Source organism: Thamnophis elegans, chromosome 12 (genome assembly GCF_009769535.1).
Source record: "Thamnophis elegans isolate rThaEle1 chromosome 12, rThaEle1.pri, whole genome shotgun sequence".
NCBI lineage: Eukaryota > Metazoa > Chordata > Lepidosauria > Squamata > Colubridae > Thamnophis > Thamnophis elegans.
The window spans coordinates 56,619,948-56,641,592 of record NC_045552.1 but is presented as its reverse complement, the minus strand read 5'-3'; the positions used below and the strand labels follow the sequence as shown (position 1 = coordinate 56,641,592).

At 47.5% G+C, this 21,645-nt stretch overlaps 1 protein-coding gene across 1 annotated transcript; it reads right to left on the bottom strand.

Moving 5' to 3' along the window:
• Nucleotides 1–1,084: 1,084 nt before the first annotated feature.
• On the bottom strand, nt 1,085–11,673 carry LOC116515878 (PHD finger protein 6-like). Its single transcript, XM_032228164.1, is given in 15 exon segments — nt 1,085–2,966; nt 2,969–3,026; nt 3,028–3,076; nt 3,631–3,715; nt 3,718–3,766; nt 4,029–4,078; nt 4,081–4,132; nt 4,642–4,785; nt 4,900–5,060; nt 5,649–5,692; nt 5,811–5,916; nt 5,919–5,940; nt 7,299–7,403; nt 7,809–7,996; nt 11,423–11,673. Coding segments are annotated over 14 exon segments (1,089 nt in total). The 5' UTR covers nt 7,947–7,996; nt 11,423–11,673; the 3' UTR covers nt 1,085–2,940.
• Between the last annotated feature and the right edge of the window lie 9,972 nt (nt 11,674–21,645).

Genomic DNA, 21,645 nt, shown 5'->3' with positions numbered 1-21,645 from the left:
GTACAGTAGACTAACTTCCATTCTTCTGTAGGGCTCTTTTGTCCTAGAAGCAAAAGTGCTGCTTAGGAGAAGCTATGTTCCGACACAGTTGCTATGACCCCAGTCGAGGAAAGTACAAAAGCAGATTTACATCTGCAGCAGGACTTGATGAGTATACATGGCTGAATATACAACATGCTGTAGAAAATTCCCTGTTAAGCAAGCAAAAAAATAATAATACGGGCAATGAACTGAAATAGGACCACTTCTGAATCCAACAGAATTTACTTACAAGTTTTACATATGGCTGCAAATGATCGATATTGACATTTTTCTCTTGAGTGCTCCTCCATTGCACCCTCAGCAAGAATTTCTAGCAGTGAGTTGGAAGGGAACCATGTTCTGTATGGCCTAAAAATGACAGCATTTGCATGTAACCAATTTTGCTAGTTCCAGAAAACCAAAAGGCTATTGAGCAGACTCAAGAGAGGACCCTACAAGTGTTAGGGTGTATTGTGCCTTTCGTTCTGGCAACTGTGGTCTACTCAGAGAGCACAGAAAGCAGAGTTACACCTTTTATTGTGAAAGGCCATTTTTGTTTTAAAAGTAAAACATCAGTGATGAAATTCTAATATTATTTCAGGCAAATCATGGAATCTGATCATTTCAACACTTTGCCCTTTTATGAACTTTGCTGTGTGGAAAGCTACTGCAGATAGAAATAAGACTGGAAACAGAATTTCCCATTGAAGTGGCATGTATAACATCACCCCATTTTTAACTAAGTCCACAAGGCAGAGTTTCCATAGCTGTCAGCTTTTCTCGTGCATATCAGAATTAAACAGGAAGTTACAATGAGTGTTCATGGTCTTCACATCAGAAGAGAAAGAATGTTCTACCGATTAGTCCTTTTAAATAAATGGAATGGAAAAGGAACTCCCACTGTGGCTTTTTAAGTATGTGAATCAAAGGACAAAGTATAGATGTCCTGAGAAATAAAAATGAAAGAGGGTACTGAGATCCTGCGAAAGAAATGCAAATCTTTACACATTTAAAGACACAACACAACCCATTCTTTTGAAAAACCGCACAGCCTGCTAAAAAATCTATTTCAGTACAAGTGGCGCCTTTAATTTTGAAAGTTACATTACAAAATAAAAAAAATTGGTCAATGGCATAAGAGCAATTAACATATTTATTTTTATACACAACTTTCCTACTAAACTGCATTCTTCAGGAAGTTTTCAAACCCAAATGGATTAAATTCCAACTTGAGAGCCTTAGAGGTTCTATGCACAATAGTGAGTCCCTCAAGGACAATGAAATGCATTTTTTTAAAAAAGCAGACAAAAGGTTAAAAATAAAAAAATAAACAAGACTTCATAAACAAAGATATCACAGAGGGGTTTTTTTGCAGTGTCAACGCAAGTGAAAAGTTCTCAGCTTTTCATCCAACTATCAGCCTGTTCCAATCTGCTGCCTTGATCTGACATTTGAGAGATAAGAAAAATATCTGAAGAGTGAAATTGGCAGTTTGCTAACAAGTTTAACTTTGTTTTTAGAATAGTTTGAACCAAAACACCTGAGCAATTACAAGAAATATCAGGATTCTATGATGTCAAAACTGGGATGTTAAGACTTAACATAATTTCAAGCCATCCTTGCAGGTTAATAGCACTCACTGATCTGCCAGGAAACTTGATGAAATATCAAAACATTCTCATATAGTGGTCACACGACACAAAATAATTACTGACCTCTTACCTCAAAAACAAAAACAAAAAGACAAGACTCGGTGTCTTATTTCATTCTTCTTACAGCATATAGGATCTGCATATATATATTTGGACAAAACTTGTGTTCTACACAGCACAGAGCACTTGAGGTATGATGTCCAATAGAGGGGAATTAAATTCCAAGTAAGCATTAAGCAGTAACTTGGAAATCTAGGAGAAATGGGCCAGCACTGAACACTCCCAGAAGACAACACCTTGTTTTCAGTTATTCCAGCAACAGGGTTCAAATAAAAGGAGACTGGAAAGAAAGAAAGAGCCATCACAGCCTTTTGGTATAACTCTCAAATCTCACATCTTACAGTCAGCAGCGGCCGGAGAGGTCTGCGGGCAGTAGAGTCTCCCAAAAGAACCACACCAAAGACTCAAAGCAGGTATCTGGAGCTGAGAATTGCTTTTTGTACATTGGCCGTTTTGCAAAAGGGATCAGTCCATTGCCTTCTGTAATTTGCACGGGAAGGATAAGGTAAAATGCACACATTCTAACAGCCCTTGCTATCGAAACAGGCACATCAATTTGCAAGTAAGAACTTCCGACGGTCGCTGTGTTCACAAAGCCACTGAGTGTTTTCCAAATCTGAGAATTTAATTCCAGGTCCAGGAACAGAATTTACTATTACATCATCTGCCACAGTGTTGACATTGTATAATTTACATCTCATTGATATCGTGTTTCTCCAGGCACTGCAGATTACCTACATAATATTGACATGTGAAACAACTTCTGCTGAAGGCTCATCATACACGTGAACGTTTCTGGCAGTTCAAGGATATTTCTAACAGGCAGTAGAAAAAAAGTTACTAAGCATTAAAAAAGGTTAGTAGTTATGGATGTCTTATTCATTCCCAGTTTAACTCAGTCACTTGAAACCTATTTAATAGTGATGAGGAAAGATAAATTTTTAAAATAGTCGAGAATAAAAGCATGATCGAACATAACAGCAATATTTATTGACCGATGAGTGGAGTCTTCTTTAGAGTTAGATGAATTTGAGAAATCTCCCCAGTTTTTTGTGCCAAGGGGCCTCCAGTTTTTTAAAAAAATAAAACAAAACCAAAAACCACTTATTGGCATATGCTCGGCTTAAAATGTCTTACCACTAACAACAACTACATCAATTGTACAGTGGTAACTCAGGAGGAGGACTGGCAGGTGACAACTTCATACCTAATTTCCATTGAGCTGCTGCTGCTGAGGAATTGCACTGTGATCAGCTACCGAACTTTTGCACGGCTTTTATTTTCTCGCTCCTCACTCCTCTTCGTCTCGTTCGTCATTTCCACTATGGTTTTTACAATAAAGCCTGGAGGAAATTTGAGAAAGGGATCTGTTATGGCAGTTAAACAAGGGGCTGACCTGGCAGCCTGTAATCTCAGCCAAGGCACTCCCTGGCCTGGATTTCATGCACCAGAGGCTGCTTGGGTTAGCACATCAAGTAATGGCACTTTATTCAACTTCTGCTTAGATGAGGCATCTGCTATACATAAGCCCCAGTTCTCAACATCAGCTACCTAGGAAAGGTCAGTTAACAGCTTGAAAGGAGGAAACACTGATATTTGCATTAGAAGCCACATAATGAACTCAGAAACAGTCACAAAAATGCAGCACAGTCTCCTAGAGACATGTTGTCTCATGTCCTCGAGCGGCCCATGTTTCCTAACCAATCTAAACAAATGTAAGGCAATTTCAGCAAGTATGCTTTCCAGGCCTTGACCTGAATATACTTCCTGATTTAGAACTCCTTCAGCCGAATCAGTACACCATTAGTTTTTACCAATGTCCTAGGTTTACAGATTTCTTTAGAAAAAAATAATGTAGCTGCCCAGAATCAAATGCACAGAGAGAGATACAACTCACTTACTGTAAATGCCCCGTGACATGTTTTCAATGTATTTTGCTTTGTCCTGTACTCCACAATGGTAATGGTAAGTCTTGATACAAGCTTAATTTCACATCCAATCGTAGCGCCAGACTGACTACAGAGGGTACACTTCTGTCATGAAGAGAGAAATAAGAAGAGGAGGAGGAGGAGGTGAAGTAAGGCTGGGCCTTTCCTCCAAGCTGAAGGTTATAGGCCCGCACAGGAATAATGGCAAGACTAAAACCTCTGCCTAACCGCCACTGTAAACTGGGCCACTCTGGTCATGTGCTCACCGTGAGAAAAAAAGGGAAAGGGACTCCTACAGGCATCCCTCAGATCTTTGCATGAGACAAAACAGAGGTGTAACATCAAGTTTCAAACTGAAAGGGCATACCATTCGTTTTCCGCGTTTGATTTCTTGAAGTACAGTTTTAATATCAAATCACCAAACTCTGCCCTGGAAGTTGTTGTCAGTTGCACAGTACCAGAAGAGAACAGCTGGGAAGAAAAAGAGACATAAGGCTTCAGAAGCGCAGCTGAAACCTGGCTTAAGGCAAAAACCAGGGACAGCTCTCGGACCAGAAGGCTTGACTAGGAAAGGGACCCAGAGGGGGAAGCCACCCAGATGCTATGCGAGGCTGGAGGGCCCATTTCTTGAGTGCCTCCCAACTCTTCTTGGCAAACAGTCCTTGGGTCTGACGGCGCTGAATGCCAAGTGCCCCAAAAGCCTAATTGCTTACCTATTCCCTGCTTGCTACCGAATCAGACCACACACGTAACACTAAGCCATCTTTTAAAATTACAATTTTTGAAGAGTTAGAATCATAATGTTCTAATTCAAGGTTAGGGTAATAATGACAGAGCCTAACAAGGACAGATGAAATATTTGGAAAACTGCTGGCTGAGGAACTCTGGGAGTTGAAGTCCACAGGTCTTAAAGTGCCCAGGTTTGATTTAGGACTACCCAGTGAACCAGAAAAAAGGGAAGAGACCATTCTATTTCTCACCATGCACTTGTAATGTGCTGCTGCCTTTTTGGCATTGAATATATGAAGCTTCCCTCTAGCTTCATTTTCTTCTTCACCTGCATGACAGAATCCACATTTAGGTTTTGTATCATTGGGGCTGCTTCTGTGGGGTGATCTGTCTCTCTGAAAGAAAAAGACATATAATATGCCAGAAAAACAAATACGGTTTCCAGAGAAGGCAACTGAGAGAAAGCCTGGAACTTCTTTGAAGAGGTTTTAACACACCAAACTCCTTACATAAGAACTGCTCTCTACGTCATCTGTGCCGTGCGAAGAGGTTGACCGAGCATCTTCCGACTGCCCTTTAAGGCTTGTCTTTCTGGGCCTTCCTTTGCGCCCCCTTTTCTTGGGAGGAGACGGATCCAGCTCATGTTCATTTAGACCTTCTTCTAAATCTGCTGGAGTGGAAAAAGGTAAAACACAGAGACAAGCAACTTGAAGGGTTTGACTTGTGATCCAATTCTGTAGACACACTAGAAATTCTGGGGGCCCATCTCAAAACAGCAGCTCCATTTCACCATTAAAGACCGAAGGCTGCTAGGAAGAAGGTTACAACTATCAAAGCAAATCTTTTATTATATCCATCCTGATTTAGAGGTGGGCTATTAATTCCTATATCCCTCTCTCTGCTCACTTCCGTTATTGTTTCTGAGCCAAAAATTAGAAATTGCCAAAGCAACACAATTCCTCTTCCACCTTTCAACATTCCTTGCAAGCACTCCTACACAACCCATTGCTCTTAAAATGGGTTGGCTGCAATTCCCATCCCTCCCAATCCATTCAGTTGCTGGGGATTATAGGAACCCTAGCTGAGTGTATCTGAGGGGCATACAGTTTGGGGAAGAACTCCCTAGAAAGGAATTTTAAACTGATTCAAAGACAATGCTTGTTTTCATGACCACTCTTGACACTTTTCACGGAGGGGGAAAAACCGGAGTGTTTGATCCAGAGAGCTAAGAACCATCACAAACTGTGTATGGCTTTACCTTCAGAATTGTGTGGTGCTTTCTTGTGTTTTCGACATAATATCCTAGGAACAGAACACAAGAGAAAAACCAAGTTACTTAACTATTCTGGGGCTTTAGCTAAGATGGCAACCATTTAAAAAAAAAGTGCTGGATCCCTTCAATTTCATGAGACATACTCACATATATATGCCCTGCGAAGGTTTCTCTCGGATTTGTGCTTGATCATGCAATGCACAATAATAGTGATACGTCTTGTGGCAGGTTTTTACATCACAGCCAATGGTTGCCCTGGGCAATGGCATAGAGAGCACTTCTGAAAGAAAAAGGATAACTACCCCATTAGGGCTTCTGCTCTCCCGGTGGACAGCAACAGAGACGGGGTGAGATAACCCGGCCTGCCCTTTAACTGCTATTTTAAAATGAGAGCAGGCAAGGCTCCAGTTACAGCCCCAAAATGAAAAGCAGAAGAGCATCTTCAGAAGCCGGGCAAAAACATTCCACAGCTGACCTTCTACCTAGTAGCTGGGAGATAACCACACTGGACATCCAGCACAATTTAACCTTCTGGGAACTAACTGGCCATGAACCACAAGCCGGGATTTCTAAGCTTCTTCATCTCCGGATTAATCTTGAATGGGCTGATAACCCAAATCACTGTCTCTTCCACTGAGATGAGAATAGTAGCTCCCACTTCACTGGAATTAACGGCGATGCCACCACTGATTTTGATAGAGCCAAAATTGTACTGCATCTACCAGAAGAGACTGGGGTACAAAACAAAGCAAATATTCCCGGTCTAAGGGTTGAACTCTTCTGACAAGACAAAGGACGACGTTTGTGTGCACAAGGTCCCACATTTATCTGCTGGCATCTCTGCTCAGAGGAATCTCAACTTCTGGTCCACAATCTAAAAAGCCACTGTTACTCAGGGTTCCTAGGCAGCAAGACCACATAGCTTCATGTGTTCATCAGGCATTTCACTGCAGTGTCTCCCCACACGAGTATATATTAAACGTTCTGCAGATAGGACTACTGCAAGATTGGTCCACTGCTTATCTGATTTGAACATTATATTAGTGGCAATTTAACTAGAGTCTGCTGATAAATTGTGTAAAATCTCACATGGCCTGGACCCCATTACTTTCATGATTGCCTTTGTCCACGGTCTGCCCCACATTCACAGATCTTCAAGGGGTTGCAATTTGCAGCTCCATCACAGACATATTTAACATCAAGCTTTAATTGTGCCTTTCTGGAGGAGCAACATAGGAGAATAGCTAAAGCTAGCACCTCCCTGGGCACAGTTTGAAACATCTCTCATAAAATGCTCTAAACCACCTAGAGCTCCAGGTACAAAAGGACAGCAAATAAAATTTAAAACAGTCTATCATTTTCAGAATATCTGATGACTCAAGGAAACCTCTACTTAGGAATTTTCTGTTCTATTGACCATATCACAATACAATACACCCAATTCTTTGAAAAGCAACTACAGAGCTACTTCTAAATAGAAGAACAGCTTAAATATCCATTTCTTCCACATGACTGGATCGCTACACCCATATAGTCCCTTACAATTTTATGCTCAGATTAGGGAAGGTTTGTACCAAGACGAGATTTTAACAATGAACATCCATGTTTAGGTTCTATTACTACAGCAATGCTAACTTACAGTTTTGTGCCTCTTTTCATTTCTTTCTGTACATCTTCAATGGAAAAACCTCCAAGACTCTCATTATCAGTGTGTGAAGACACCAGAGCAGACGAGGAAAGCTAGACATACAGAAAAAGATTACTTAGAACCTTGTTACGCTCTTGCAGATCGGAATACATTCAATCCATCATAGGTGAGCCCAGTGCAGGGAAGTCTTTGTCACCGTCACAAAAGGATATGAGACTAGCAAGGCCATCGTTCTGAAATTGCCTTCAATGTAACGGACACAATGGGCAGCCTAGTCCTCCTAGGGCTAAGGCAGATGTTAGCTCAGGAATCAGACATAACAGCTGGCAGAGGTTAAAGTCACATGAACACCAGCTAGGCTAAATCACAACGAGGAAAGGCACATGCTAAAGGCAAGCACAGAGGCTTCTGGGAGAAGAAAGAGGCAAGGAAGAATTGTATACCTCTTTCCTCCTCTGCCACCACCTGCACTGGCCCCCCTCACTTGTGGGACTCACCATACATTTATGATGGGCTGCCACCTTCTGGTTTTCAGAGAGCAACAGCTGCCCACATTCATCTTCTTTGTTGGATCGGCAAAAGCCACACTTGCGCTGCCTCCTGGGGCCCTTCTTCTGCCCAACGGTACCCGACATGGTTTTTTAAAAAATGACTTGAAGGACACCACTTCAATTCTGGCTAAAAACTAGGAAAAACAACCAACAGAAATGTTACTTTTATTTATGGAAGTGCAGGGAAGCTCCTCAGTATCACTCATCAAAGCCAGCTTCATCATTAAGCACCCAAAGGGAAACAGGAAGAGGTGTGACTCCTCTAACAGACCTGCATGCTTCCAAAAGTGTCATTCTACAAGGGGAAAAAAACTGTGACTCAGTGAAAAACAATAATTCTCCAAAGACAACCTGCAAAGACTAGGACTGCAGGAGAGGAGGTGTCACGATCTTTGGGCTATGGGAACAAAGCAGCCTTATTTTAAAGTTTCCTTCTTTTCGGAATTTCTGGAAGTGCCCATGGTATCCAAATTCTAGAAAGCGGGAATCTGAAAACGAATGTACTGAATATGGACATTCTTTGCATTCAAAGATAAAGCCGTAAGTAGTTGATTTATATACAAGAGGAAGTTGGCTTACTGCCATGTTACAAACATTTTTAAAGGAATAAAAATTAGTGGAAAATTTCTCCCCCAAACAGGAAAAAAAATCAAAGCAAAATCATTCCATATTGCGATGTCCCAACGATGATTATCTGATTTTGGATCAGACACATCCAATATGGTTTCATTCAGTTTTCTGGGCGACCCTCCCCATAATAATGCTCTTTGATGGCACATAATTCCATGCCCTCAAAGAGCCTTAGGTCGAGGAAGCCAGTGCATGGCTCTGGTCTTGGTAATAAGGGTACTTGTTTTGAACAGAGATTAATGTTTAAAATAACTCTACACAGCCTTAGTTTACTGGCACCAGGTTCTTTCCCAACCTGTTTTGTGAATGATTTGGGTCATAGCCCAATATATTAGAAGGGTTCCAGATAGCAGAACATGAATACATTCTGATAAAAATAATAATAATCCAGATATGCATTTGTGGTTTTGGTATTGAAAGCTCATTTGACAAGTTCTGAGCTAACAGTGGTTTAATGCCTCTTTAAAAAAAAAAAAAAGCTTAGCAATGTTTTCTTCGCTGTGGCAACACAGTCTCACATCACTGTGAGATGCATATTAACGTGACGTGAATTCCAGAAATATTTCGCACACAAACCCAAGCCTTACCTTCTCACGCACAGCACCACTCAGCACCCCAGCTAAAGACATACTAGACTGGGCCCTTCCGTGGGGCCACTAAGCTGAGGACATCCTTCTTGACTTTAGCTTTGGAAAACAGGGCTGTCTAGGGAAGCAAGACTATCTTTGGTGCAAGAGGCTTCCTCATAAGAAGGCAAGCTTGGTTCCCCTTCTCCCCCCCCCCAAATATCAGCTGCATGGTATGCCCTTCGAATAGCCTCCACTGCTTTCCGAAATGGATGGTTCCAAAAGCAAGGGAGGGGGGAGAGAATGGTCCTAAAAAGACAGCTCCACAGCAGCCGGCTTTATTCAGCCCCAAAGGAGGGAGGGCAGCAGTGATGTCACCTAAGCTGAGGGCAAGGAGGGAAATTCAAGAGCTGGTCCACATGCTGGCTCCCTCTGAGCTGCCAGTCAAGCCTTAGCATGTCGCTTTTCCAAGAGATTCACACTTCCTAGATCTCAAGAAGACCAAATACCTGGAGGAATTCTGAGATATTGACTTATAGGCAAGCTTTCAAACATGGGTTTCTTGGATTTGCAACCACACAGTTGCAACTGTGGAACTTTTGCCACAGTAGATACACTGTACCAACCTCGTTTCAGAAATATAGAGCAAATAGCTAAAAATAATATTGTTCACTCTATAAATAAACACTGTAAAATCTGTTCCTCTACATGGCTAGTTTTGTCATCCCACCCTTAAAATCTCTTTCAGGTCTCTCGATTATTCAGACCATTCACTGCAGTTAGAAGGTAGAAAAGACAGGTGCCCACGGCATCACCTTAGCCTTAAAGACTTGCAGAATACAGGTAATGACAAAGCCAATCTCCCCCCCCCCCTCAAAATATGATGTTGGACACCTAGGTTAACCATGTGAAGAAAAGATTAAATACTGGTGCATACTTTCACACCTATGCAGGTGTACAGGTGGCACCTCAAAGGATTAGCAGGGTCATTTCTTGAATTAGCCAGCAATGGGGAGCAAGCCTCAGAAGTCGAATGCCAAGTTGGCACGTTATCCAAAGGGCATCTCGATCAGCCCACAGAGCCTGCACATAGCACGCTTTCACCCCTCGCCCCAATTTCTTACGGCCACCCAGACATTAAATCAAAGGCGAGAACTTGGGTCTCTTGTGGGTTTGGACACAATCTTTTGAGAGCCCAACTCCTTCCGTGGTTCCTTTGCAGTCGGAAGGCGATACACTCAACTGAGAATGCAAAGCCCCCCTCGGCCTCCCTGGGATGAGAATAAGGCCCCTCTGGCCAGACTCCAGGGACCCCCCCCCTGCAAAGGTGGGAAGCGGGAGAGAAGCCCCATGGGAGCAAAGGCACCTCCTCCCTTTGAGCCCTTCAATTACAGAGTTTAGGGGCGACATAAGACTTGGGAGGGGGCCTGGGAGGGGGCCGTGGTAGTAAACCATGGATTCAGAAAGGGCATTCCGCCTCTACCAAAGCCACTGGCACCCCTTCAGCAGAGGAGGCTCCGGTTCAGGAGGGAGCACTGTGGGAAATGCCCTGCACCAGCTGGGCTGGGCTGGGCAAAGCTGGCCTTTCCCACTAGCTCTGCTGTGTCCTGGCTGGCACTTTCCCACGACTCTCCCATCCGCCACAGGGAGACCCCACCGGCCCACCTGAGGAGCTGCAAACTGTTGCAGGGCTGCCCCAGGGGCCCAGCTCTGCCAATGGGCCTTTTCCTGGCATCCCCACCTTAGGAGGCCATCCTGTGCCCCTCCTCTCTTCCAGGCTGCCTCCCCCCCACCCGGCCTCCCTGGGGGCTCCTTTGCAGGAGGGGTGGGGTGTCGGAGGCAGCCTGGAAGAGAGGAGGGGCACAGGATGGCCTCCTAAGGTGGGGATGCCAGGAAAAGGCCCATTGGCAGAGCTGGGCCCCTGGGGCAACCCTGCAGCTCCTCAGGTGGGCCGGTGGGGTCTCCCTGTGGCGGATGGGAGAGTCGTGGGAAAGTGCCAGCCAGGACACAGCAGAGCCCCCCACCCACCCGCAAGTAGGTCTCTTCCCGCCAGCTTGGCCTGGAAGCCCCCTGCCCAGGGCCCATCAGCTCCCTCCTCTTGGAGGCAGCGCCCCCTTTCCTTCCGAGGAGCCTCCTGGGCAGGATCGGGCTCCCCATCCCCGGCCCTTTCCCCGGGGCCTGCGGGGACCCCTCCACCCCCAGCAGCAGGAGGGCTGGTCCGGCCTCCCCGCGTGGCCGGGCAGGGTCGGAGCTCCCCGGAAGCGGCGGCCCTTCTCTCTCGGACCCCTGCCCCCCAGGGAAAGGGGGGGAGGGGGGCGGTTTCCATAGCAACCTGCCGGGGTGGCGTCCGGGCGTGGGACTCACCGGGCGGCTCAGGCCGAGGAGGCCGGCGCAACCGGAGGAGGACTCGCGGGAAGCGCCGCTCAGAAGCCGACCGGGACCTCCGCCGCTCGCCCGCTCCCTTTCATTCGGAGGGGCAGCAGGAGAGGCGACGCTGCGCCGCGGAGCCTGACGCCAGCACGCAAGGGACGCACGGCGCGCCGCCAGCGAGCGAGAGAGCGTCGGCCGCGCTACCGGCGTTCTACGTCATCCCGCACGTCGCCCTCCCTCTTCCCCTCCCCTGGCGGACGCCCTCGCTGCGCATGCGCCTAGGGAAACGGGGAAAGAAGGAAACGCCCCCAAAAGGCAGCGGGGGGGGGGGAACGGTCGACGAGGCGCTTGCGCAGAAGGCCGCGCGACGGTTGGGATGAGGCCAACATCCTATCTCGCGTGTGGAAGGAGAGTCGCGCGTGCGCATTTGCTTTCGCTTTCCGGGAAGGGTTGAAGCGGCGCTTCCGCGCAGCCGCATCGAAAAGGAAGTAGGCGCCCCATGAGGCTGCGAAGCAACTGAGCATGCGCGGAGGTTCCTCTTGTTAAATTTTTTTTAATCCATTCGGTGTCGGACTGCTTTCAAACGCGCTCCAATCAGCCGGGAACTTAAATGATGTATTTAAAATATAACGGTAGTTATTTCATTGCTTTGAAAAACAAAACACAAAACCACGCGCCCCTTTACATACATATGAAAAGTAATGAAGTCCCGTGGTGTCTGATGCCACACATGCTTGGCGTGCAAACACGTGTCAAGGGAAACTCGGCGCGTTTAAAACTTTTGCGGGCTTTTTGTGCTGCAGAAGCCACGCCGTTTCTCGAGCTGCGGAAGGGGCTCCCCCTCCTGGCCGAGCGCGGCCATGACAAACAGACTCCAAACGGGAGAGATCAGTCATCCAAAAGTGCTTTTTCAAGGGGCAACTGGACTTTCTTTGTTTTCTCTTGAAGACGTTTCCCTTGTATCCAAGAAGCTTCTTCCCCACCATCCAGTCAGAGTTGAAGAAGTTGCTTGGATGAGAAGCAAAACGTCTCCAAGGGAAAACCAGAAAATCCAGTCTCCTCTTGAAGAAGCACCTTTGGGACTCCAGGAGGACTTTCTTCTAGGCTTTTTGCTGGCTGAGGGATTGAAGTCCACTGTTCTTCGAGTAGCCAAGTTTGAAAAATGCCCCTTTTATTCTACAGGATTGAAATGCAGGGTAGCCACATAACATGCATTGGATGCAAACCCCCTCCAACTTTCCACCTGATGGCATCTTTAAAAGCAAATCTGGTTTCCCAGCCCTTTGCAAAGGCTGACATGACACACCCAGGCTAACTTCCACCTGCCACTTGGGCTTTGTGACAAGTGGGAACTAGGATTTAATAGGATTTGCTTCCTTGTGTTTTACAACCTCGGCTCGGATTGGACAAACAAGGATGAGCAAATTTCACCGGTAACCTGAAGTACGGACCTGCGTCTAGTGCAGTGTTTCTCAACCTTGGCAACTTGAAGATGTCCTTTCAGCATTCGCTGGCTGGGGAATTCTAGGAGTTGAAGTCCGGACATCTTCAAGTTGCCAAGGTTGAGAAACACTGGTCTAGTGAAGCAGAACCTGCTGGCTTGATAGACGAGGAGGAGCATTTGCAAAATCCAGACTGGGTTTACATACCCCACTAAACTAAACAAACCACGTTTGAAGGCTCTGAATGCTGCAATCTCTCAGCCTAGCCTACCCCACAGGATTGTTGTGTGATGAAAACGAAGTCAGGGAGGAGGGAATTGCTTTTCCTTGAGGGCTTGCATACAAAAACTCTGGTAATTGGTTGGGGGGGAAGACAACAGGCATTTTGCAATGGAAAGATTATTGTGCAAAAGCGTGAAGAAGAAGGATGCCTGCTGGTTTTGCAAGCCAGAGTTAATTAACTGCCCTCTTTCTAGCCCGCTTGCCACATTCTTTCTATTTCCTCCCCCTCCTCTTTTTCTCCCGCACCAGACTCCCCAGCTGGGCAACGTTGGAACAAAGCTTTTTCCCCTCACTCTTCTTGGGGACAAAATGGAAAGCACAGCCGTGGACAGGCTACTGTGACATTTACACATAAAACAATGCAGGAGGTTGGTTTTTCGTTGTTTTTAAAAACTTCCCATCTACTCTTGCAGACTTCACTGGGATGAGAATTGTGGTTGTGAAATGAGTCGCTGGCAGTTGTTAAGTGAATCACCCGGCGGGGAACTCTGGGATTCCCTAAGACCAGGGTATCGTTTGCCATCCCTTGCTGTTAAATACACACCAAAACTGCGAAATTGGCCATACGTTTTTCACCATAGGACTTCCCAAATAGTATAAATTTTACGTGGGTGTGCAAATATTCTACTCAGCCCCTCATAGTGATCAAACTATCCCTCCACTATGATTGGAAGAGGCAGAAAGCCAGGAATGCGAAAGATTGTTGAAATCTTGCAAATGTTTGCCAAACTCACTCCTCTTTCTTGCTTTCCCACCTTTGGGAACCTTTTAAAAGCCAGCCTTTTGCTCTAAAACCTTTCAGGGGCTGGAGACAAAAGGCTGACCTCCTGCTGACCTTGGAACTGGGTGACCATTCTGCGCCAGAGGGACCAGGCGGGGATGAAGGCAGCCTATTGACCTATTGATGAAGGTGCCCCTGAGAGGCAGAAGCACACAATGAAACCCCAGCTGCCTTTGTGTCCCGATGTCGGTCAAGAATGGACATCCGACATCCCCTTCCACTCCCTTTGCCTGTCTCGGTACGGCAAAATAAGGAGAGGGTCACAAAAAATCTCTTTTTGCAATATTGATTCAGGGCAAGAAACGTTCGTTTGCAGCAAGTCCGAGCGAGTTTTAGGCTGCGAAAAAAAACATGGGGTGGCTTTTTCTGCGGCATAAAACCTCTAAGAAATAGATTTACAGCAACACTCTGGTGCTTTGAATGGTTTCATTTTGAGAAAGGGGTCTTGGAACTTCGGAGGTTGGCATTCTCTGGGTATGTAAGATTGAAAAGGAAGCCTTTTTTTTCCCTTTGTGTCAAAGAAACACAAAGAAGACACTTATTTGTGGAATAAGTCACAATGGAGCTGGAGATATGAAAGCCATCCACTGTGGTTTTTAAACTGCCAAGGACTGGGAACATTTTGTCAGCCGGACTAGGTAGGTAGAGCCCATCATGAAATTATATTTGCTAGCACAGTGTTTCTCAACCTTGGCGACTTTAAGTCCTGTGGACTTCAACTCCCAATTCTGGGAGTTGAAGTTCACAGGACTTAAAGTCGCCAAGGTTGAGAAACACTGTGCTAGAAGACTAAAGTACTTCGCTTGAGATGGGCTCTAATATGGGTAGCCTTCAACTTACTATTAATTTAGCAAATGTTCAAATGGCTCTGAAAAAAAGTGACTTATGACCAGTCTTCACACTTACGACCATTACAGCCTCCTCGGGGTCATGTGATCAAAATTAGGGTGTTTAGCAACCAACCTGTATTTACAAGTGAGGGGGGGGCGCCCTGAGGTTATGTGTGATTGCCAGTTGCTCCCTTCCCTGATGGCGACATAGTTTAAAAGCACACCAAAAGTAAAATAAATATTTAAATTTTAATTCTAAAACAGAACTGACTTTGCTTTCGCCCAGAGTGAAAGCAAAAAGTTAATATCTAACAATAGTCACAATAATAACAAAGTTGGGGGGGGGGGACCTTGGTGGTCTTCTAAGTCAATCACCCTGCTCAAGTAGGAGACCTTACACACCAGTCAAATGGTTATCCAACATCTTCTTAAAAACTTCCAGTGTTGGAGCATTCACAGCTTCTGGAGGCAACTTCTGTTCCACTGGTTGATTGTTCTTAGCATCAGCAAGTTTCTCCTTAATTCTAGCTTGGATCTCTCTTCCTTTGCTTCTTGACCTATTTTCAGGTGGTTTGGAGCATACATTGACACCCCGCCCCACCCTCTGTGATTGCCCCTCAAATATTGGAAGACTGCGATCATGTTACCCCTTAGTCCTTCCCTCCAGTTCCTGCATCTGTTCATCTAAAGTCTTTGAGGCCATAAATGTTCCCCTTCTTTGTTCTACAACTTGTTGCTTACTTGGACAGCAGCATAAGAACATGATACATTACAAATGGCTGGTTTTCTTTTTTTTTAATGTGCTTTCTACCCTGCCTGAGCCTCTGTGCGGTTTATAGTCTGTTAGAACTTGTGTGTGTTTGAACCATCCTTGCAAATTACCAAATTCAGGGCTTTTGTGTTCTGCCGGCTCCCCTTCCCTTCCCCCAACCAACCCCCCTTCCCATGCACACTCCCCCAACCCCCAGCCCCACATTCTTCGTTGCTTACAACAGAAGGATGCACTTTGCTTGACCTTTGAAGCCTCTGACCACTGGGAATTCAAAAGAGCGGAGACACCAAGAGGTACCATTGTCCGGCCACATGAGCTTCTCCAAGGGGCAAAGCAGCTAGATTCCACCATCAAATCCCTGTTTACTGGAGCATTCCCATGAAAAAAGCAGGCCAGAGAAATGGGAAGATTCTCCCAAGTTTCTTAAAGATGCAAAATGTCTCTCTCTAAATCCAGGATAAACAAAAGAAGGGAAGGAAGGGAAGGGAAGGTTGACTGAGTTGTGACTCCACCACCACCACACTCAATTACAAGACACATGGGGGGTGGGGGGAAAGTCCCGCATGGTTTGGGGAGAGGTAGTTTCTCAGATCCACAAGCAGGAAAGCCCCCCCTCCCCAAAATCCTTGCTGAAATAATCTTCTGTTGCTCTACCAGAGCTCCCCTCAAGTTCTCTGCAACCCTCATCCAGCTAAGCTCAGGAGAACTTGCTTAGAAGAGTCCTTATCTGGTGCACTGGTTCCAGGTAGCCTTCTTAAACCCCATCCAGGGATTTTACTATTCATAAGGATTCCTGAATAGTGCATATTAATTTGTGGGGAACCAGTTAAGTTCAAGGAAGAGCAACATGTGGCATGTTTGCAGGGCAAATCAAAGCACAATTTTCCCACGTTGGGGAAAAAAATTGTGAAAGCAGAAGTATGCTTAATGGTATAAAAGTGACATTCTGGCTACAACAGGGAGAACAAAATATACAATGATAAACAGCTCAACCACGGCAAACATCTGAGTTATAATAAACACACAAAGTCACAGAAAAAGTGACTCCAACTTTTGAATGTACCCACTTTACACAAAATACAGAATATTGGTTTTTTTGAAAGTGAAAAGGTTGTTAAATCGGTTAGAAATGGGCTTATTTTCCAACAAAACTACAGACAGCAAATTTTTCATAAATTAATGTGCAATGTAAACATATTTGTTATATCATATCTCTAAATGTCACATCCACATGAATTGCAACAGAATTCTCCCAAAGTTGCACTGATATTCTAAACAAGTGAAAGTAGATGGTACCAAAATATTTAATAACTTTTAATTTTCATCTGCTCATGACAATGTCTGCACACTCATTTGAGGGTGAATCAGAAAAATAACAAGAGCAGGAAAAGGATGCCAAAAAATCTGTGTGGAAGTTGATGTTTTCTTTAGAATGGTCCCCTTTTAGACTGCTCAGAAATTAAAAGCTGAGCAGAAACGTATTAGGGTTTGTGAGGATGATCTTTGTTTCTGGCAAGACTATCCACTCTTCAGTTTCACCACCCTTCAAAAAGTCACTTTTCTCCTCCTCAACTGGGTATTTCAAGGAAGAAGTGAGATTCAAATGAAGTCGCAAAAATTATCATTGTTCTCCATTTTTTTCCAGCTAAAGGGTCTGCCTTCACCTTTTGCAGAAATAAAATATCTGTGCTTTCCCCTTGTATAACAGAGGATTTTAATATACAGCATTTAATTTTCCTTGTAAACTTTCTAAGTTATTTGATGAGAGATGAGAGGCTGCGTTCTAAATTATTTATAAGGAATGGGTGAAAAAGAGAGGAATCTGTAGCTGTATATTCTAAATGACTGAATTGTTCTATCAATTAAGCTACTGAGGTTATCAATCCTTTATTTTCAAAGGTTTTCTGTTCTGGCTGAGTAGTTCTTGAGACACTTTACACACTAACTATAGCGAATATATATTCCCAACTAGCTTTATCTGATGCTAGTAAATGGAGAAGGATTAGGGCACTTCAATTTTGGGATGTTAAAGTTCTCAAGATTCTGGCATCTGGGATTGCATTATTTTTTTTCTCTTCTAATTGATGAGTGAACTCAGATTTGGGTAAATGTGTTTCCAAGAGTTCTTTAGGAACTGGAGAAGAGAAACACAAAAGAGCATTTTTGTTCCTGCAGATGTATGAAGGAACAAAATGACATTTCTACCTTGTTCTTTCTCTCTTTAACCCAGAGCCTTTGTTGAAGGAATCTTGAATCTGGGGCTTAAATTGGCCCCTTCTTTTGTCAAATATTCCCAGTGAAAACCCAATCAGGATGCAGTTGCCCAAAACTCTTTGTTCTCACCTAAACTGACTTTAGAGGGTAAAAAGAGAAATTAAAGAGTGGAGAGTAACAGCTAGGGTATTTAGATAAACAACATAATTATTTACTGATTTCTTTGGGAATTTTTCCTTCTTCATAAGCTAGAATGAAGAAATGTATTATTTTAGGATGATCTCCCTTCTTTTTAATTCCATTTCCTCCTTTTAAGGAAGTTTTCCTTATCAATTTCAAAATGGAAATGTAGACTTTAAAAATACACTGATTTCAGATTATTAGGATTATTTGAAAGGAGGCCAGCTGCCAAGGCTGCAACTTTCAAAACAGAAAGTAGGCAGTTTTGAGAACTCCACGAGTCCCCACAATTCTTGTTAACAAAGAGATTGTGAGATACTTTTCGCGTTTAATTTCTAATACTTACCGGTAAGATATATAAATAATTCTTTAAGCTGCTATCTATGGGCTATGCTGCTTTTGTCCCGTTCCCCCCTTGAAACAATGACTACTAAAAGAAGGCAGAAACCTCTCTGTTGGCCACGTTGCACACTGGCATATATATTTTCTTAGCAGCGAAACTCACAGGTTTATTTTTATTTTTGTCCTTTTAATGTTAAAGATCGCTGGTGCCCATTGCCCCGGCAAAAGGCAGCGCTTTCCTTGCAGGATTTCCCCGCTGCAAAGCTCTCTTCCCAAGGCAGAAAAGCAGATTTCCCCTCGGTGGGAAGGTCGGAGGGGTGGTCTGGGCAGGGGGAGGGAAGGTGATGGGGTTAGCAGCGCTGAGCTTTTAGCCCCAGCCTGACCACAAGGCTGATTTTAAGGGGTGGGGTGGGGGCTTGCAGGAAGAGGCCACATGCCTTTTGCAGGACCAAGGCTGTGCTGGGGTGGGGGGCGGAGAGGCCGAGGGTCTCTTGTTCTGCCTTTTGGGGAGAAGGGGGGGGAGGTCGGAGAGAATAACATGGGCTTTCCAATGGGGGGGGGGGTCCGAATCAATGCTCCGACTGGGAGGGTTGCAAAATAAAGGAGGGCAAATGAAGTGGCCTCTTTCGTCTTGCAAACGGTGGGTTTTTACGCAGAGGTTGCGCACTCTGCGAGGGATCCCTGGAGAAGAGGAGGCTGAAGGGACAGCGGATCCCCTCAGGGGACCCCCGCACATTTGTCTCCGGGGGGGGGAGAGGCAGGATCTCTTCGCTTTCCCCCCAGGAACCTTGGGTAGGAAGCGCTTTTCGCCCAAGCGCAATTCGGCTCGATGGAGAGGAAGAGATGGGCAGCAGCGCGCGCGCCTTTCCTGAGCTTGGTGCCTTAGGATCGGGGCTCGGCCAGGTTCGAGCCAAACCTGCGGGGAACTCGGAGTCACTTCGGCTTCCCCCACCCAGGGGGGGCTCCAGTCCTCCCCTTCATCCCGAGGCGACCCCAGCCCCCTCCACCCGAGCGCTGCCCGCCCCCTCCAGGCATTTAAAGCGCTGCCCGCCCGCCCGACCCGAAAGGCGCAGCCGGAGGGAGCTGGGTGTTGGGGGGGGGGGCTGATCCCGGCCTGCCATTGGCCGAGCCCGAGGGGGCCGCGGCGGCAGGACACAATTAATTATGCTAATGAGCGGGGAGCGGATGTGCGCCCTCCCCCTCCCTTTTGGGGGCTGGTTGGCGAAAGGGGGACGCCCCGCGCAGTCACATGACCGGCTCTTCGCGCCACTTTCGTAAATCTGCCTTTCCCCCCCCAATTCCAGCCTTTCGCTCCGGAGCTCCAAGGTAACGTCCTGCCCTCGCGCGCTTCGGCCCCGCCGCAGCTCCCGCCGGCCCTCGCCAGACGGGGCGGCGCTGCACCCGGGAGGGCCCGACGGGGATCACAAAGCACCTGTAGGAGTGCGGCCACGCGGGACGGCCCGGGCTGCGCCTCGCCCCCTTGCAGCCTCCCCGCGTGGCTGCTCCCCCCCCACCCCGAGGCTCCGCGGCAGCGCGGGGCAATTCAGACCCGGGAGGGTGCGGGGGAGGGCGGTCGGCGGAGCCCCCCGAGACCCCTTCTGGGCTGGGGGCTCCCGGGCATCCGGCGCCTCTCCTTGCAAAAGTTTTGCAGCGCAGCTCGCCTGCTGCACGCCGGGGGGGGCGCGCCGCTTGCACCCCTTTGGCGCGGAGGGGGGGGGCGTTGCTCGCGGGGAGGGGGCCCGACGGGGGGCGGGCGCGTGCACGAGGCGGGGCCCGACGGGGGCGGCGCGGGGTCCGGGCCACGTCTCCATTGTTGCGCCCTGCACATGGCGGGGCGGGGCGGGGGCGGCGTGTCTCGGCCCGTCTTCGCTTGCCCGGCAAGGAAGGGCGCGCGGGAGGGGCAGTGCGCATGAGCGCGCCCGCGAGGCACGCCGGGGCTGGTAGTTCCCACGCGGGCACCACGCGCAGGAGGAGGAGGAGGCGCCGCCGCCCCGGGACCCCTCGGGCGACGCTGGCCCGGCCGAGCCCTGCGCCCTGAATCCCAGGGACGCCCCGTCGCCGCAGCTCCGCTCGGGCGCTCCCGCCAAGCGCCTTTGCAAACTTTTGCGGGGCGGCGCCGGGCTGGGGTCCCTCGTGGCGGCGGGACAAAGGGCCCCTCGGAGGGCGGGTGGGGGGGGTGGCGCTCGGCGGACCAAAGCGCCTCCGTAACGCCGCGCGCACTCCCTCCCCCCCGGGTCGGGGACACACGGGTGAGTGGGCACAAAGTCCGGGCGTCGGGCGGGCCAGGCGGGGGTTTTGCAGCCTTTGGGGCCGGGAGGCTGCCCGGGCTTGGCGCGTTTTCGGCTCTTTGAATGGAGGACTCGCTTTCCCAGAATGCTCCCGCCTCCCCTTTCTCTTTAATCGCGGGCGGGAGCGCGCCTCTGCGCGCGCCGCCGGATCCTCCCTTGCACGTGGTGCGCCGTGCAAGTAGCTTGGCGGGAGAGGGGGCGCTCTCCTGCGCGGGGGCCGAAGGGGCGGCTTCCTCGCGGCGCCCGCGGTCGCCCTCTTGCAAAGCTTCGCTTGCGGGGCGGTTTCGCATGGCCCCTGGCCGGCTCCCTCTTCCTTTTTGCACCCGCGCTTTGAACTTTCCGGGCGGCTTCAGAGCTGCCCAAAAGTTGATTCCTTTCCCCCCCTCCCCTTTCTCCAGAGGGGAAGAAGTGCAAAGTCGCCTTTTTCCCTTTCAGCCCGAATGTGGCCTTTGCGGTTAGGGCCCTTTTTGCCCCAAGGGGTTGATGGGTGGGGGAGGTTCTCCCTGGGGAGGAGGCTTCCCAAACGCCAGCACAGCAGGGAGGCGGCTGTGGGGAGTTGGGGCCCATTGTGAAAAGGGGACATTTTCCCACGTGGTTTAGGAAGAACAGGTTGAAGGTGCTTCTAAGCCTGTTGAAAACCAAGAGTTGAAGGACTCTGTGCTTCGGGTTCAGAGAAGGTATTTGGGACCCCAGATCTAATTTAATCTTTCACAACCTCTTCATTTCTACCCACAGAGATGTCCACATCCTTGAGTAGTTAGATGAATATCCAGCCTCTTCTCCAGAAGACCCAAGAGAAGTACATAGCTTGCCCTCCTCCTCCAGTTCTCCACCCCCAAGAACCTGATGAGGTAGGTTGGCTGGGGTAGGAGAAATGACCCCCATGCTTCCATGAGTGGAGGTAGATGTGCAGATGGGTCCCACTTCCTGGTCTTGCCCTGATCAGTGAGGTTGGTCCATGTTTGTACAGAAGAAGTGAAAGATCTCACGATGTTCTTCCTTCCTTCCTTTGAACTTCTCTCCCTCTTGGCACAATTGGTTCTTTGCCCCTTGGTAGGACCTCAAACCCGCGTAATATTTGAAGAA